General features: G+C 38.6%; 1 protein-coding gene across 4 annotated transcripts in view; it reads left to right on the forward strand.

The window, feature by feature from the left end:
* The first annotated feature begins 1,675 nt into the window (after positions 1-1,675).
* Positions 1,676-17,297, forward strand: part of LOC127369174 (phospholipid phosphatase-related protein type 5-like) — a 131,249-nt gene continuing 115,627 nt past the window's right edge. The window contains exons 1-2 of one of the 4 annotated variants that reach the window (XM_051410278.1): positions 1,676-1,910; positions 8,782-8,872. In XM_051410278.1, coding sequence (XP_051266238.1) covers positions 8,810-8,872 — 63 coding nt within the window. In that variant the 5' untranslated portion in view covers positions 1,676-1,910; positions 8,782-8,809. Of the gene's footprint in view, positions 2,279-8,781; positions 8,873-17,297 lie in introns of all 4 variants that reach the window. The other 3 variants (XM_051410274.1, XM_051410275.1, XM_051410273.1) reach the window with 3 other exon arrangements.

The raw sequence follows: 17,297 nt of genomic DNA on the forward strand, positions 1-17,297 counted from the left end.
CCATGATATAGCCATATCTGAGCCAGCTGTATGAGCAAAGCTGACTCTATTCTGGCCCTATGTCGAGCAGACCGGTTCCAGCACTTTTTAGTTTGTTTGTTTGTGGCTATGGTTTACAAGTGTTTAGGCCTATTGTTTAGTGTGTAGTGTGATTCCCTCATTTAACTATTTGTCTACACATTAGGTGGCAAGCGGTGCTGACAGTGGAGGAGAAAGAAAGACAGTCGGCTGAGATATGGCTGTGTCATGGGCTGTAAGTGGCGTCCAGATCTGGACCACCTCTGGACAGTAATTCATTGTTGTACTTGGGCCGAGTTTAGTGGGCTGTCATTGGGCCAGATCAATAATATCTAGTACTTTTATTTTGGATACTTTTGTACATTTTGCATTTTTTGCAGTAAAGGATCTGAATGCTTTGTTCTCCACTGACCAGCCCCAAACATATAGTAGTTATAAAATAAATTGCAAAAACAATGTTATAGCATTAGCCTTCCCTGCTATGCTTTTAATGTTTGATTAATTGTTGGATGTTATAAATTATATATATTATTATTTTCAGCCGCAGTCTTTTGGTAAAACCAATAGGTTAAGACATACACAAATAAGACAATAAAATGAAAAAAAAACAAAACAAAAAAAAAACAAATTGATTCTAATGCTGATCAGATTACATGCAGGTATTGGTGAGCATCTGCATTCAACCATATGACTGTATGCTTATTCATAATTTCTACTGTTCTAGAGTGTGCTGTTGTCCCAGAGCCTGCTGTGGTACAGTGTAAGGTGTAACATCTCAGCTTTGACATACTATAGGTTTCTTCCCACTGCTCCGTGACTGCTGGCCTGGTAAATGGACACCACACTAAGTCACTGTGTGTGTGTTTGTGAATAAGACTCTTGTTACTGCTGCTGGAACAGACACAGATAGGGGTAATGTTGCCTTCATGGTCAACTCTAAGCTCTGACATCTGAAATCTCCAAGTCATCCCGTTTGCCCCCTCCCCTTCCAGGTATATAGGACAAAACTATAGTGGCTGCAAAACATGCAACAAATGTGAAACTCGCTATTTACAGCCAGTGCTTAGTTTGTCCATTCTGGGCTACTGTCGAAACATGGTGGTTCAACATGTCGGACTTCGCCAGAGAAGGGACCCGATCCCTCTTTAGATAAAAACAGCTCATTCTAAGGTAACGAAAACAAAACTATTCCTGTGTTCAGGTGATTTTACACTAATGAAAACATACCTATGAATATTATATTCCATTTCTTCCAATAGATCCTCAGTACAGCTTTATACATGACCTTAAAGCTGCAGTAGATAACTTTTTGTCATATTTCTGCAAATATGACTGAAATATGACAAATATTCTTTATTAAAAATAGGTACTGCAGCTTTAAGTACATTAAATTATAATTTCAAACTCAACAGAATTTTAGTATATCACACCTGAACAATATCGTTTTTATTATAATTTTATTTATTTTTTTCCCTGGCTAGCTCAGTACTTGTAATCTTAAGTCTACATCATAGACCTGCTTACGTTTGAAAGCTATATAGCTATATATTTAAAAGTTATATTTTCTTCTATTTCGTATATTTATTTTCCCTCCGTCACCTTTTTTCCGACATTACTTGAAGGCAGCATCCACTTCAGGCCACAACAGACCAGCCAGAAACGCGCATGCGTCTCAGCAGCGGAACACCGTGCATGCACCACCGAGGATCCGGTAATTAAAACAAGGAAGATGCGGAAAAGTGTGAAGAGATAAGCTGGGAGCTACCGGAGTCGCAGTGAGCGGGTGATGTGACAGCAGCAGGCAGCGGACATTGCTGCTGTCAGAGCCTTAAACTGCTGCTGAGCCGGCTGAGACTCCAGAAAGGCTGCACAAACTCCTGGAGCTGTCCAAGGTAGGAGCCCGTTGTCCTTCAGCGGTGGAGCCGCTGGTCTCCACCGTGGAGGAAGTGCAGCAGTGTGTCACACAGTGTGAAGCAGTGTTATAAAGCAAGGCCAGCTTCACAATAACAAGCAGACTAAACAAAAGGAAATGGACCTTTCATTTCTGCCTGCATTTCTGCCACTGGAGCCTTAACAAGGTGATGAACTATTCCTCTACAACTACAGTAAACTGACTTTTATCTGTGGGGGTCCCTCTGCACTGTCTCTGGCCTCTGGTCGAGGCAGACGACCACCCACCTAGAGCCGAAGGATCTGTCTGAGGTTTCTGCCTCTTAAAAAGAAGTTTTTCCTTGCCGCCGTCGCCAAGTGCTTGCTCATGGTGGGAACTGTTGGGTCTCTGTAGATAATGTTATAAGACTTGCTCTATTTTGAAAAGTGTCATGAGATAACTTCTGTTATGATTTGGTGCTATACAAATACAATTGAATTGAATTGAATTGAATTGAATTATCCCCTTGGTCAGCGTATGTTGATGCCAGTCACGGGGAAGAGTAGACATGCTGTAAGGAGCATTTCATTTAGCATTTACTTTCAGCCTCTATGGAAGCCAATGTCTGCCAGTAAAAGAAAATAATAATGATATAAAACTTTTGTGATAAAAAATATATATTAAAGGTCTAGGGTGGTCAAAATTATGGGACAGGAAGGCAAAATTATGAGATAAAATGTTGAGATGATTATTGTAATCAAGACTAAGTTTTCATATTATTTTTTATTTTACTGGTGGAAATGGACTTCCATAGTTTAAACACCACAAACTCCTCAGTCTGTAGAAACAGTATAAAGGTTTCTACACCAATCAGCCATAACATTATGAGCACTGACAGGTGAAGTGAATAACACTGATTATCTGGTTATCATGGCACCTGTCAGTGGGTGGGATATATTAGGCAGCAAGTGAAGAGACCATAAACTCATTAGGAAACGGTTTACTGAACTAATAAATCAAGTGAGAAGTCGGCTAATTTTTCCATAAGACTGCATGGTATCTGTTTTTAATTGCACAGAATGCAAGTTTAAGACACTTCACAGACCTGGGTCAGCTGCTCCAAAGTCTCTGACCACACAAATACAGCATACAGCAATAGCTCCAAGAGTTTGCCTGAATCTCCCAACTGCAAGAATTTTCTCTATGCTGTTGGTTTAACTGGTGTTGTGCAGTAGATTCTGTTTAAATGTAATCAGTTTTTAAAACACAAGATTTACTGAATAAAATAACAACATTAACCTATTCTGACTATAAGTATTCTGACTGTTTGATCATGGTCTCAGATTTGAAGGTCCAGTGTGTAGGATTTAGTGGCATAGCGCTGTAATTGCAGATCGCAACTCTCTTACTTCTCTTTTACGATGGGGAAACTATGGTGGCTGTGAAACACGCCATTGCGCCCTAGGAGCTCACCTGGTGGAGCCCAATGTACTGATTCCTTGTACAGTTTGACTCTGACCTGTGGCCCTTTGCTGCAAGCCTCACAGTCCATTTTATTTGTTTGCTGATTCATAGTACCCAAGTTGCAACTGAGTCATGATCACTGTTTACCTTATCTCTCCATCTTGACTGACAAAAACAACTTCTACCTAAAATATACTGAAGAATCTGCTTAAGCAGAACCATTTCACCATAAACAGGTAATAGCAAGATCTCACTTCTATCTGTAAACATGAGTACAAACAAAATGTTAAATGTTCCTAACTATATGCCATATGACAACTCATCATTACAAAGACATTACAAAGGATACTAAAAAAAATATCATGTTAAACCAAAGACCCCCTTCTATTTTGTACAACCTATGACATCATTGATGACATCAGTGAGTGCATAAAAGCAGGAAGTGTTGGTCACCACCCCTTTTTAACTCTTGGGAAAGGTGAGTAAGACAGGCCAAACAAAGGGCAATACACACGGCAAGAAACTCAGATAAATGCTAACTTGACTTAAACAGTGTGTTTTGATTTGAACTACTGATGAGGAACTAAAACTGCTGTTGTTTCTCATGAATTAAGGATTTATTTCAACCAAACCAGACAAGACAGTTTGGGTGAGGTTTATTTTGTTTCTGTCCAGTGTGAAGTGTGTTTTATCATTAACTGCTTGGTAAAATAACTGGTTGTCTATAAAGTCTGGTTGGCTGTTGTACCCATTGTTTTGGTCTAAGATGCTGGTGTTCTAGCGTGACATCCAGTGGCAAAGGAATTTTGTATAACCTTTAATAAATTAATGTTGACATATTTGCTAGTGCTTGCTCTGCTACCCATGTAAGTTATGTGACCCATATCTAGCAGGCCGTGGTGGTGCCTGGAGGGGCCTCTGAAGTGATGCTGCTGTATGGGCTCTACTTATTTTAGAAGAACTTCTGTGAGACAGTACTAAGAGGTGGAGTTATGTAATTTTTGAACTTGTTGGGTGGATTTAAGAATGATGTCACACTGTATGGGCGGCTGTGGCGCAGAGGCAGAGCGGAAGGTCGTTGGTTCGATCCCCGGCTACTGGTGCCACATGTCCAAGTATCCTTGAGCAAGATACTGAACCCCAAATTGCTCTTGATGCCGTGCATCGGTGTGTGAATGTGTATGAATGTTAGTTTCTGTTCGATGGGCTTTGCCATCACTGAGTGAATGTGTGTGAAAGGGTGAATGTGGCACGTAGTGTAAAAGCGCTTTGAGTGGTCGGAAGACTAGAAAGGCGCTATACAAGTACAGGTCCATTTACCATTTACAGATGTTATAGCCAGACCACCTTCAGATGTGGTCCAGCTAATCCGCTTGCATGTTTCCATGTTCAGATAAGACCTTCAGATACACTTCTGTGTATTTATTGTATGTTTGCTGTATTGGAGACTTGAGTGAAGCATAAGGAAGTGTGCATCTATGAACAGACGAGAGGCTTGTGCGCTAATGTTAATGTTAGCCAGCTCAATAATAATAATAATAATAATAATAATAATGGAAAGAGACATTGCTTTTGAGTTTTTCAATTCTGCCATCTGGTTTTATCTACGGTCGATATCTCCAAACCCCAACAAGTCACACGATAATCTAGATGGATAAAATGTGGATTTTTGATTTTGGAATGAACTGTCCCTTAAGCAGGTTAGAATCCATTTGGTTAGGGTTTTAAATTTCACATTTCACTTTAACTTTAACTTGACACTTTAATGTACATTTAGATTTTTAGTTTATGGCTGTCTGTGATCATTTATAATTTTTTGCAATTTTTTATTTGGCTTTTGCGAACGTCTCACAAGTTCTAACCCCACCTACTCTCACACATCCACACAGCTAACCTGTTGAGTATGTGTGCTGCTGATCGCACTGAAGAGATGACGTCACAAAGCCACACAGTCTTGTGTATTCGAAAAAGGCCTGTAGCAGTCAGGTTTGCCTCCAGCAAACATCCACACGGGGTACGATAGATGCTGAAAATGTGACAGTGTTGGACTAGAATAACAGACTCACACAGCTCTCCTGGAACAGGCTGACTCTGATGGTGCTGTGTAATGAGGGCTGGCAGACTGCTGCTCAGCTTGATAAAGGTCACTAGAGTTCAAGCTGGGTGTGCATGCTGTGCTGGTCTTTAAATACACTGTACGTGTGTGTGGATACTCAGGGTGGATTGCAGGACTTTGAATGTCATCTTGAGCTTCTCGTGGGTATCCACAGGTCCTTCTGATGTGTGAAATCATCTCACCCCAGGCCCCACTGCCTACCTGAGCAGTGCATGATCATCGCCAAACCTCTTTATTTTCCAGGGTTTCCTCATGTCCTGGAAAACCTGGAAAATGTGTGACTGTTACAAAAAGAATAATCTATGTTCTCTTGGAAATTTTTATTTAGCTCCTCACTCAGATCGCATACATAAACCTATTATAGTTATAAGGAGTTTGGTCTAGACCCGCTCTATTTGAAAAGTGTCCTGAGATAACTTCTGTTATGAATTGGCACTAACAAATAAAATTTAATTGAACTGAATAAACCTGAGTGGGTATTTTGTTTGAAACTCTGTTAGTAGGTCAAGCTGCGTGATATAAAACTTTAAAGCGGGTTTACTGGATGCGAAGCACAACAGACTTGCAGCGATCTATGTCGAGTCTATTTTTTTTTTCAGAGCAGCAAATAGAGTTCTCAGAGAGGCCCAGTGGAAATGCTGCAGATGGTCATTACTACATGCATGTACTACTTAACATCTCCTGTATCTGTTTCAAATGTAATATAAATTGCATTTATAATATGAATTGAAACATTCTATAACTTATTAGCACTATCAAAGGCAATGGGCTGGCAGCAGCGCTGCAGCACGAACACACGTGGTAGAGGAAAGTGGTGGACGTCAGATTAACTGCAGATCATAAAGAGGCTAAGCAGGGCCTTGCATGTTATTAAATCAAATAACCTGACTTTACTGGTCAAGGCAGACGGCCACCCACCTAGAGCCAGGTTCTGCCAGAGGTTTCTGCCTGTTAAAAGGATGTTTTTCCTTGTTGCTGTTGCAAAGTGCTTGCTCATGGTGGGAACTGTTGGGTTTCTGTAAATAATTTTATAAGGAGTACGGTCTAGACCTGCTCTATTTGAAAAGTGTCCTGATATACCTTTTGTTATAAATTGGCGCTATACAAATAAAACTGAAATTAGAGTTCCAGCTATTGAACCTTGGTAGAATGAGTACTGACTGAAGCAGGGTAAAACCTTATTTAGGACTGATACAGTAAACATAGACAAGCAGAAAGCAGCTATATAATGCAAGTATTATAGTGTTTATAGCGGACGATAATGCACAACGCCTGTCCCTGGATAGGATTTTATGGAAATAAACGGTTAAAACAGGAACACAGAATTAAAAGCTGTTTCCATTAAAAATAACTATACATTTTGGTTTGTTTGCTGAATTAACAAGGATTTGGTCATTCTCTTATTTAGAAGTGATGAAGTTAGTCGCAGTTTTTAAGTGTTGAGTGTTCGATTTCTTGAATTCTCTCACAGAAAAGCTGTCATAGCAAAAGATGTTTTACAAAATGGAACTTTACCACTTGAAGCTGCTCTGATGGACCTGCTGCAGCCCTGCAGTCTCAAGATGTATTTGCAGAGTCAGAGGGGCAAGTCCATTTAAACATTAAAGGACAAGCTTTACATAGTGAAAATCAATCACATTTTCAAAACTTAAGATGTTGTATTTACCTAAAACCTGTTTAACTGTTCACCTTGAAGTAGTGAAAGTTGCTATGAAATGCTTGGTCAGATTTTTTTGGCTTATATACTTTATATATATCTTTAACAGTAATTAAATAATTAGTTTGAGACTTAAGTGAGGTTACATCAAATATCAGCCCTAACATTATGATCACCTGCCTAATATTCTGTAGGTCCCACCAAAAGGCACCAACATGTTAGCAGCAGATCCTTTAAGTCCTGTAAGTTGTGAGGTGGGGCCTCCCATGGATCAGATTTGTCCAGCACATCTCACAGATGCTCGATTGGATTGAGATCTGGGGAATTTGGAGGCCAAGTACTTAATTTGTTTTAAACATTTTATTTTTTGGATTTCTTAAAAGGGATAAAAAAAAAAAAATATAAAGGGGGGAGAAAAAAAAAAAAAAAAAAAAAACCCAATTCCCAAAAAAAAAACACCCCCTTTTCCAAAAGAACCCCAAAACCCAAAAATTTTTTGAAATCATTTTTTTAAAAAAAAACTTCTGCTTCTAACAAACTTTGAGAACAAAATGTTCACTCCCTGCCTGATATATCCTACCTACTGACAGGTGCCATGATAACCAGATAATCAGTGTTATTCACTTCACCTGGTGTAGAACACTTTATTGTTGTTGTTTCTACAAACTGAGGAGTATGTTTGTGGTGTATAAACTTGGGAAGCCGATGTACTAAGTCTTTAATTGTAGAATGTAAACCAGCATGCCAGAATTCCCCCAAAATACAGCAGGCATGTTGACATCTTTGTTGCAGGGATTATTTGGACAAGAACACTGTTATCACAAGTGATTAATGACTCTCAAAAGTACATAAATAACAATCAATTTGTGATAAACTGGGAAGGTCAGTGTCCTCTGTGGAATTATGGCCTTCTCATATCTTACACTAATTAGTTGGTATGAACTATCGCAACATTTTATATCAGCAAGTTAGACACATAACATCAACATTTCCTTGGGGAAGACCCCCAACCTTTGCACAGAGAAAGCCGGCAGAAATGTTCTTCAGAGAAACCTTCAGAGCCTGTTGTATTTTACTTTTCTTGAGTAAAGAATTTGTGTACTTTTACCACCTCTGGGTGTCGTTGTATGTGTTATTCGATATGCACTGATATGAAAACAGTTATGGTGGTGTCACTGCAAAGTTTCTCCAGCAGAGTACAATTACATGTTATATTCTTTAAAAAGGTTATTTGTTCAAGAAAGCAGCCTTCTGAGTAGCTTTGTATACTCATATCAGTGCACAATCCACACAATAGGTCTATTTTCATTCTATCTCAAAAATTGGTATCAGTTTCAAAAATGTCATATTGGTCGGGCTCTAAGAAGCACTGTGGTCCATGCATTGACAAGTAAGGAGACTAGTTTTTAGTCCTGTACACAGTATCGTTCAGCAGGGCAGATTGAAGTGTTAGAGATGAGATTATGTCTTTTGACGTTATACATGTTGTAGTGAGCATGGACACCGATATGGTCTGGCCAGTGCTTGTGTTATGTATTGTATATAATTCAAAATATGCATAGTATTGATATTCACAATGCACTTTAGAGTACAAGAGAGACCTGCAGTCATCCACATTCTGTCCATCCTAACTTGTCTGTTATTTTCTCTCTGCAGTTCATGCTGATAAGAAGAGCGAGTTGACATGACTCCACAACGACTCAGTAGAAAAGAGCGAAGGAAATTGTACACCTCACTGGCAGGCGAGGTAAGATCTGTTCCATATAGACAGTGTAATTCTAAGCCTTCGTTTTAAGCTCAGAAAGGTTCACCCACAAGCTAAAACCCAGATAATTCTATGTAGATCAACACATCCATCCATCCCTCAGTGGAAATAAAAGCATTGTCATCAGTGATTGTTGAATGTACCCTCAATTAATTGAGGAAGTGGTGTATGAAGGGCGCGTTTGATTTGATGAATAATTCTGATACACAGATGAAGCATTCCAAGTTCTTCAGTGCCACACACTGCAAATGCCATCCAAACAGTTTGTGAATACAGCTTTAGCTCTAGTGCTTCTTGGAATCCCAAGGAACTTTTTAAAAACAGTATAGTGACACCATCTAGTGGCAAGACAACTGAATTACACATTTCTGCAATGTAGTACATGAAGCATTAAGCCAAATTTACATTCTGTTACTTCACCATACTTTTGCTTTGAAAAGTGTTGCAAAGCGTGACAGTGTACAATTCAGTTTTATTTGTATAGCGCCAATTCATAACAGAAGTTATCTCAGGACACTTTTCAAATAGAGCAGGTCTACACCGCACTCTTTAAAACATTATTTACAGAGACCCAACAGTACCACCATGAGCAAGCACTTGGTGATGGGGACAAGGAAAAACTGCACACAACTACACTTCCTCGCGGTGCAGAGGAGTTTCCCTGTTGTTATGATGAGTCTGTCATACTCTCAACTGTCCCTCCTAAAACAACTAGTAGTATTTTAGTGGGAACTAAAATTACTTTGAGGGCAAAGTGGACATGGAATAGCAACTTAAATACACATTAGTTACACATATGAATATGTAAATAAGAATAGTAAATAATAAAAAATAATAATAGTTAAAGTGGTATACATGATGAAATAATGATTGTATGCAATAATGAAACTCAATTCAGCAAGTCCAGAATAAGTGTAATTGTGTACTACTGTTTAGCTTTACATACACACAAACATAAGATCTAAGAGTAAGATTAAAAGCAATATATGAGGTAGACAGATACAACCAAAAACACAACAATCAGAGACGTAAATAAAAAAAGATTGAAAACCAAAAACAGAAAAAAAACAGAAAGCCTGATTATAAAAATGCATTCATAGGAGGCATTTAAAAGATTAAACCGATTTAGCTGGCCTAATCTCCTCAGGTAGGCTGTTCCAAAGTACAGCAGGCTATGACTCAGGGGGTAGAGTAGGTTGTCCACTAATCAGAAGGTTGGTGGTTCGTTTCCCAGCTCCTCCTGCTGCATGTCAAAGTGTCCTTGAACAAGATACTGAGCAGGATGCTGTGCATTGGAGTATGAGTGAGTTAATTTCTGTTTGATGGCCTTTGCCATCACTGTGTGAATGGGTGAATGTGGCATGTAGTGTTAAAGCACCTTGAGTGGTGGGAAAACTAGAAAGGCATTATACAAGTACAGGTCCATTTACCATTTACAGGCATCCTAATAGAGAAAGTCTCCACGGCCAGGATTGTGGAACAACCAAAATGGCCTTTCCCAACCTTAATTAATCAACTGAACTGAACTTGTACTTAACCACTGCATTTGCAGGAATACTTGAAGTGCAACATTTTAACTCAAGTCCCCACAACAATTATGATGGTGTCATCTGAATTGTAGATTAACTAGTTGGCTAATGTTTTATTAACTTTGCCTGCTTTTTTTTCTTCAAAATTACAGCCCATCTGAAACAAACAAACAATATACAACAGTAGATGTTGTATGATGCTGGGCTCATTTCATTCTCTGCTTAGATTCTTTAGGAAGTAGTACTGCAAATGTGAAGAGAAAATGTAAGCTGGTGAATTGAGGACAGCAAATGTTGAAGGTGAACTAAAAAGTTCCTCTGAGTCATCCTTTGAGAAAGATTACCAGGCTCTTTTTTGAGGACAAGTAATGTTCTAGAATATAATGAAAAAAAGAGGAAAATATCTATCTTTTCACTTCTTTCCTTTGTCTTTTAAATAAAAAAACCCTCATTATTAATGCATAGTACCCAAGACGTGAACTGCTCAGTGTCTGAGAAAAGACAGCAGTGAAGGAGAACAGTTAGACAGCAGAGAAAGTCACTGAAAAGTAAGTGAGACAAACAGCATCAAATAAAAAGTATAGACCCAGTAAGTAAGAGCTGTGCCTGTGTCTCTTCTGCTTCTAGTCCGAGCCAGTCAGGCTCTATTATCTCTGCAGTACTCCACAAAGGACACCATCACTCCAGTCTTCCTTAATTGTCCATACAGGCACTGTTGTAGCCTCTTACTCTGCAGAAAGTGTATTCACTGCAGTGACTCAGTGGTTATATTGCTATTAATTCAATTCAATTAAATTTTATTTGTACAGCACCAATTCATAACAGGAGTTATCTCAGGACACTTTTCAAATAGAGCAGGTCTAGACCGAACTCTTTATAACACTATTTACAGAGACACAACAGTTCCCACCATGAGCAAGACCTTGGAGATAGTGGCAAGGAAAAACTTCCTTTCAAGAGGCAGAAACCTCGGACAGACCCAGGCTTTACGTGGGTGGTTATCTGCCTCCACCAGTTGGGGAGAGAGAGAGAGACAGAGAGAGACAGAAAGAGCCTGAGAACAGAGGTACTATTAGGAACCAGGGTTTTATGGGGGAAGGGGTTGCATCATCAACAGAGAGCGCTACACAATGCACAAAAACATGTAGAATATGACATGCCCACTTTGGTTGAACTTGCTGTTTTTTTGGTTCCAGTTGGGAACCAACTTTTCAGGTTCTGAACCCATTTATATTTAGTCGAAATGCGGTTGAAACAGTTCAAAACTAAGTGCATGAACCAGAAAAGAGTTCCCTCTTGGTGGAAGATCAGCGGTTTGATCCTCGGCTCCTTCCAGTCCACATGTTGAAGTATCCATGAGCAAGATACTGAACCCCAAATTGCTCCTGATGCTGTGTGTGTGGAGTGTGCTAATGTGGCGAATTTGTTACTTTCTGATGTTGGTACCTTGCATGGCTACCTCTGCATCTAGCCCATTTTCCATTTATTTATGGTTTCATAACTCTGTTTTCAACAAAAATCTGCTTTTATTTATTTATTTTTGGGGTTAAATGGCCCAAATTGATTGCTATGGGGCAATTTAATAGCATTTAGGATGCTTTTTGGAAACCTGCAGGGTTTGTAGGATGTGTACAGTTTAGCTTGACTCATGAAAGTCTGGTAATGCAGTAAATACACAGTGTGCCTCCACCGCAGCATTAATGGCTTCATTGAATTGTTGGAGTCACCCCCAGATGATGAAGGAAAAGCTGAGTCGTCACAGCTGCTTGGAAGAGAATAAAAACTACTTTTGGCTGCTTCAGTAAGGCAATAATATGTGACATGATGCCCTGTGTTTATACCAGTATTGCACATATGCCATTGAGGTAAATGTTAATGTAGGCCATTTTATCCTACTGATGCTGCTGTTTATTATTCTGTGTAGTTTATTACAGTGAGTGTGGATTTTGAAAACTAGTAATTGTCTTTAATTTTTAAATGTATCTCAGCCATTTTTATATATAGTGTCTTGCTATAGTTACTTGCAGCCAAAGACCTATAGTGGTGATTAAACTTTCTTGCTATGTCTTGTGTGTGTGCTGATATACAACTTTAACTTTTTCAAGTGAAAGGCATTATGCAGGCTTTAACAAAACAATTATGTATATACTTAACATAATCCCTCTTAATAAGAGTCCCGTCAACCTTTGTGCAGGGTGCACGGTGCACAGTTCTCTTCTCTGCATTCTGTGTCTGGATGCGAATACATGGCAGCTCTTTGTGTCGGTGTCTGTTTGAGCAGGGCAGACAGGATGAAGCTATGGTACCACCGCACATAGAAAATGCAGTAATATGGCTGCTTACCTTGTGCTTTAGAACATAACTGCTGTGAAACAAACAGAAAGAAACATGGTATTACACTGATTGATGAAAAACATGGCAGTTCAACATGGTGGACTCCGCCTAAGAGGACCCGCTCCCTCTGTAGTTAAAAATTCTTAGGTAACAAAAATAACAATTATTTTCAACATACCTATGCATATTCACTTTTTGACAACAGATCCGCCTGTTAACAGTTTAAAGTATACTTAAATGTATTAATGCAAACAAATACAAAACACTTATTGGCACTTAATGAAATATGCTATCAAGTTGCATTATGGGATATGTAGGATTCAGTTTTTTTGGAGCTTGACTCAGACTAAGGATTAGTCACCTTGGCCTTTGTTGAGGCAGATTTTGTCTATTCTTTTCTTTTTCTGTCTTTTGTGAATCAACTTTATGGCAGTACAATAAACACATCACTAGCAAACTCTTTAATGAACATCTGCCACTTAATGACGAACGGTTTTCATGGCCATAGTCTAATGTAAAGCAAACAATGTCCATTTTATGCGTCTTTTCTTGTGATTTTCTAGCCTTCTTTTGCCCACAAATGGAGGATAAATAATATGGTGTATAATTTTTTTAATTAGTGAGCAATGATTATTGGTGGTCACCATTGTTCAGCTCATGTAATTTGTAAACCTGTTTCTGTTGGGATTATATATAAACAGCAGTGAGAGTGAGGGGAAATAATTGTTTTACATTATCCTTTATTTATTAGCACAGACAGTTCTGGCCTCATCAAATGTCTGGAAGAAGGCTATTTGGAAAACAGATTTGATTTGTGCTCCATCATATCTCACAGAAACCTGCATAAACAGTATGTATGTTGTAGTGTCTATTGTGTTAAATGAATGATTGCGTTACAATGGGACTGAGCTCTTGGACTGACCACTGGAGGGCGCAGCTTGTACAGTCAGTAGAATGTAGGGATAGAATGAAGGTTAGAGGTAGAAGAAGTATTCAGATCCTTCACTTTAATAAAAGTAATAATACCACACTGTAAAACTGCTGCAAGTAAAAGTCTTGCAATGGAAATCAGGAAAATGTTTTGAAATACTTACTAATACTTTAAAGTATTAAACTTTAACTGTTGCACTATTATATAGCCTATCATATCATGAGATTATTGTGACTCATGCGTTCATGTAAAAGCACTGTTGTAGTTGGTTGAGGTGGAGCTAATTTTCACCTATGGACTAAAACCAATGATTATTTATCAGTCTCCTTGATTACCAATAATCAGTATCTGTATCAGCCATGAAAAAAACATAATTGTGGATCCCCATTGGAAGTAGGGAAAACATTAAAAACTGCAGTCAGCATGTGAAACTAGATGATACAGCAGCAACACACCCTCCTCTGTGTTACCCATCCCTCCCCATCGTTTTCTGTGTGCCCTGTTAGATCTGGTGACTGTGAACGTTTACAGATTGACTTGATATTAACAAATGGCTTTGTTTTTTCCTGAGAGTGGTGAGGAAACAATTAGTTTGGATTAGAAAGCTAATGCTTTGATTACATGATAGAGGATGGAACATGTGTCGGCCTGCTGCCATATTCTTTCTAGGAACACAACAGCAGACAGTCAACATACGTGTGTCGTCTCATCAGCTATAAAGTTCAGATCTCAGCTTCTAAACAGCAAACAGATATTAAGATGTTTCATTCTGTACTTACGTGTTGCATATTTTTACTATTTAAGCAAATTAACTTTGTGAGTTCATCGCGGTATTACCGCCTTGCATCCATTTACAGTATATAATTAGTGAACAGAGCTTCTGGGTCTGTGAAGTGAAGCCGGTGTGGAAGCTTCTTCAACCTGCATTATTTCTAATGCTCCATGGGCTGTAAAAAAGAAGTCTAATAGTATTGAGACTTATGGAGAAATTAGTCTATATCTCACATGATTTATTAGCTAAGTAAACAGTTTCCTAAGGAGTTTATGGTCTCAATCTCTAGTTTCAGTCTTCTTCCATATAGCATGATGTTTATTTAGTAAATTATAGTTATAGTATAGTAACCTTGTAATTAACAAGACATTCTCAGTGAGTTTACAGTATCGATCCTCTACCATACAGCATGATGTTCATTTACTAAATAATGATCCATTTAGAGTAAAAAGACAATAAAGCAGAGTATGCTTCGGAGATTGACGAATTTCTGATCGATGCTTGCTCAAATGTTATTGGTGCACAGATCAAAAAGGAGTGGGACCTAGGAAGGGTTAATTCCAAAAACAAACAAACAAAGCAAAAACAATGTTTAATTCAAACTATCCTTATTGGGTTAATCCTAGCAGTGAGTAAGTGAAACTATATGCCTTGTGCCTGGTGACATGTGCAGGGTGTGCTCCACTGTTTTCTGGGATAGGCTCCAGCACAGGATAAGCAGGTTAGAAAAGGGATGCATGCATGGATGGCTGAAGATGATGGGATTTAAAATATGTATGAAGAGCTGGGATTGCTCTACAAAAAGTAGACCAAATTCAAAATCAAATCTTCTGAGAAATTACACTTCTTCAAACCATCCTTGCAATTATACCACCTTTTTAAATTGATCTATTAACTTGAGCCGATTGCTTTCAGTAATTTAGACACCTGCTTCCATTGTCACACATTTTGATGTGGGTCATTAACAACATGTAGCTGTATGGATCAGAATTGTACACTCACTCACAGATCTGGCCCTCTAGGGCTGCAACGAACAACAGTAATATCTGCTGATAGGTGAACTCTTGTTAACCTTTGGCTGACATTGATTCCTTGTGATCCAACTTACTCTGAGTCTTCTTTGGGTTTGGAAGCCAAACAATCCACTTGGCTGCTCAGCCGTTTCTGATTTGCTGATATCCACACACCCAAAGGAAATTAAAAACTGTAACATAAAAGGGGAAAAAAGGTTAACAGGGCATCAACATCCACGCATGCAATCATACATATGCACACATACACACACAGATATATAGGTTGACACATATGTATATACATACAGATACATACCCACAAATACCTCACACATATATATGTATGCATGAATTATAAATATCCATATACACACCGATGTAATTATTCAGTGCACTGAAAATAACAATAAACAAACCAACCCTATCCCTCTAATTGGCCATTATTATTATTATTATTATTATTATTATTATTATTTTTATTTTTACTCTGAACTTCACCCTGACTTAAAGTATTCGACCCATGTTCAAGAATTCACTACTGTTCTTTATTCCTATTGAAGTCCTTTTCCAGATCCCACTGAGTGCAGAAAGAGAGAGGAAGAGAGGAGCTCAGTGCACCATGGGAAATCCCCCGGTAGTCTTGGCCTATAGCAGCCTAACTAAGGGATGGTTATATAAATAAAGGCTCATCTTTGATTAATATATTTCTATATTACCATTATAATGGCAATATTAATATAACTTGACATTGGAAACAACTCTTTTCTCTTCCTTTTTAAGAATTTCTCGGACCAATTGCATATCATCTTATTATTATTCACAAATTCTACTGAAAGAAACAAGGAAAGGCATCACATTTGAGGAAGCATAATCAGTGTAGGTATCATAAACTCTCCAGTGGTTCCCTGCCACTGAAGGACCCGTCTGAGCAGATAAGTTGTCAGTTTGGATAGTGATATTGATTGACTAATCTGCCAGACAGCCATAGAGCTGTGATCCCGATTATCAATCATAACAGTCTGAGCTGCAGCCACAATCCAAACATGGACCTGAGTCTGGGCTCAGTGTTGTGGGAGAAGCAGTTTACTGTCTTGCATGTGCTTTAAGAAGTTATGTGAAACTACACATAATTCTTTAGGGTTGGGTTTGAATATATTTTCTTTGGGCTCTATCTATGGTCAACCCACCACAGCAAGCTGTGTTAACAGACGTAAATATGGATGCTACACATGTCAGCGTGTGTGCATCAGTTTTGAAGTATTTGTGCAATCGGAGCCGACAAAATCATGACGATGATTATCATATTGCCACCTCCTCCGACGCAGAATTGTGATGTCTATCTTAATTCAATGACGTAAAAGTCGGATGAAATGAAAAACATCAGATATGTATCTAATTTAGGACCACATATGAAAGTGGCCTGGCTCAGATTTGAAAAAAATATTATTTGTGCTGTTCAGACTATCTAAAAATCTGATCTGGGTCACATATGGGCATATTTTGATTTGGACCACTTTTGCCTGCAGTCTGAACACAGCCTTAGTCTTTACGACTATCGACATATATAAAGTTGGACGACATGACAGTTCTCCAAAAGTGAAGCCAAAGCTTTTCTATGACCCCCTGGTGGCTGACTGCAATATAGGTCATAAAGCTCGATATTCAAACTCAACCCTATTTAATTATGTGTAAGGTCTCTCATATGTTAGCAGATGGAGCATGCACCAAACAAAAAAAAAATCTAATTACACGTCAAATAAAGTTTGAAGGTGGAAGTGGCCATGTCTGGGATACTTTGGCCTCATTTTGGCTTCAGTGGGAGGAAGTT

This window comes from Dicentrarchus labrax, unplaced genomic scaffold, assembly GCF_905237075.1.
Source record: "Dicentrarchus labrax unplaced genomic scaffold, dlabrax2021, whole genome shotgun sequence".
NCBI lineage: Eukaryota > Metazoa > Chordata > Actinopteri > Moronidae > Dicentrarchus > Dicentrarchus labrax.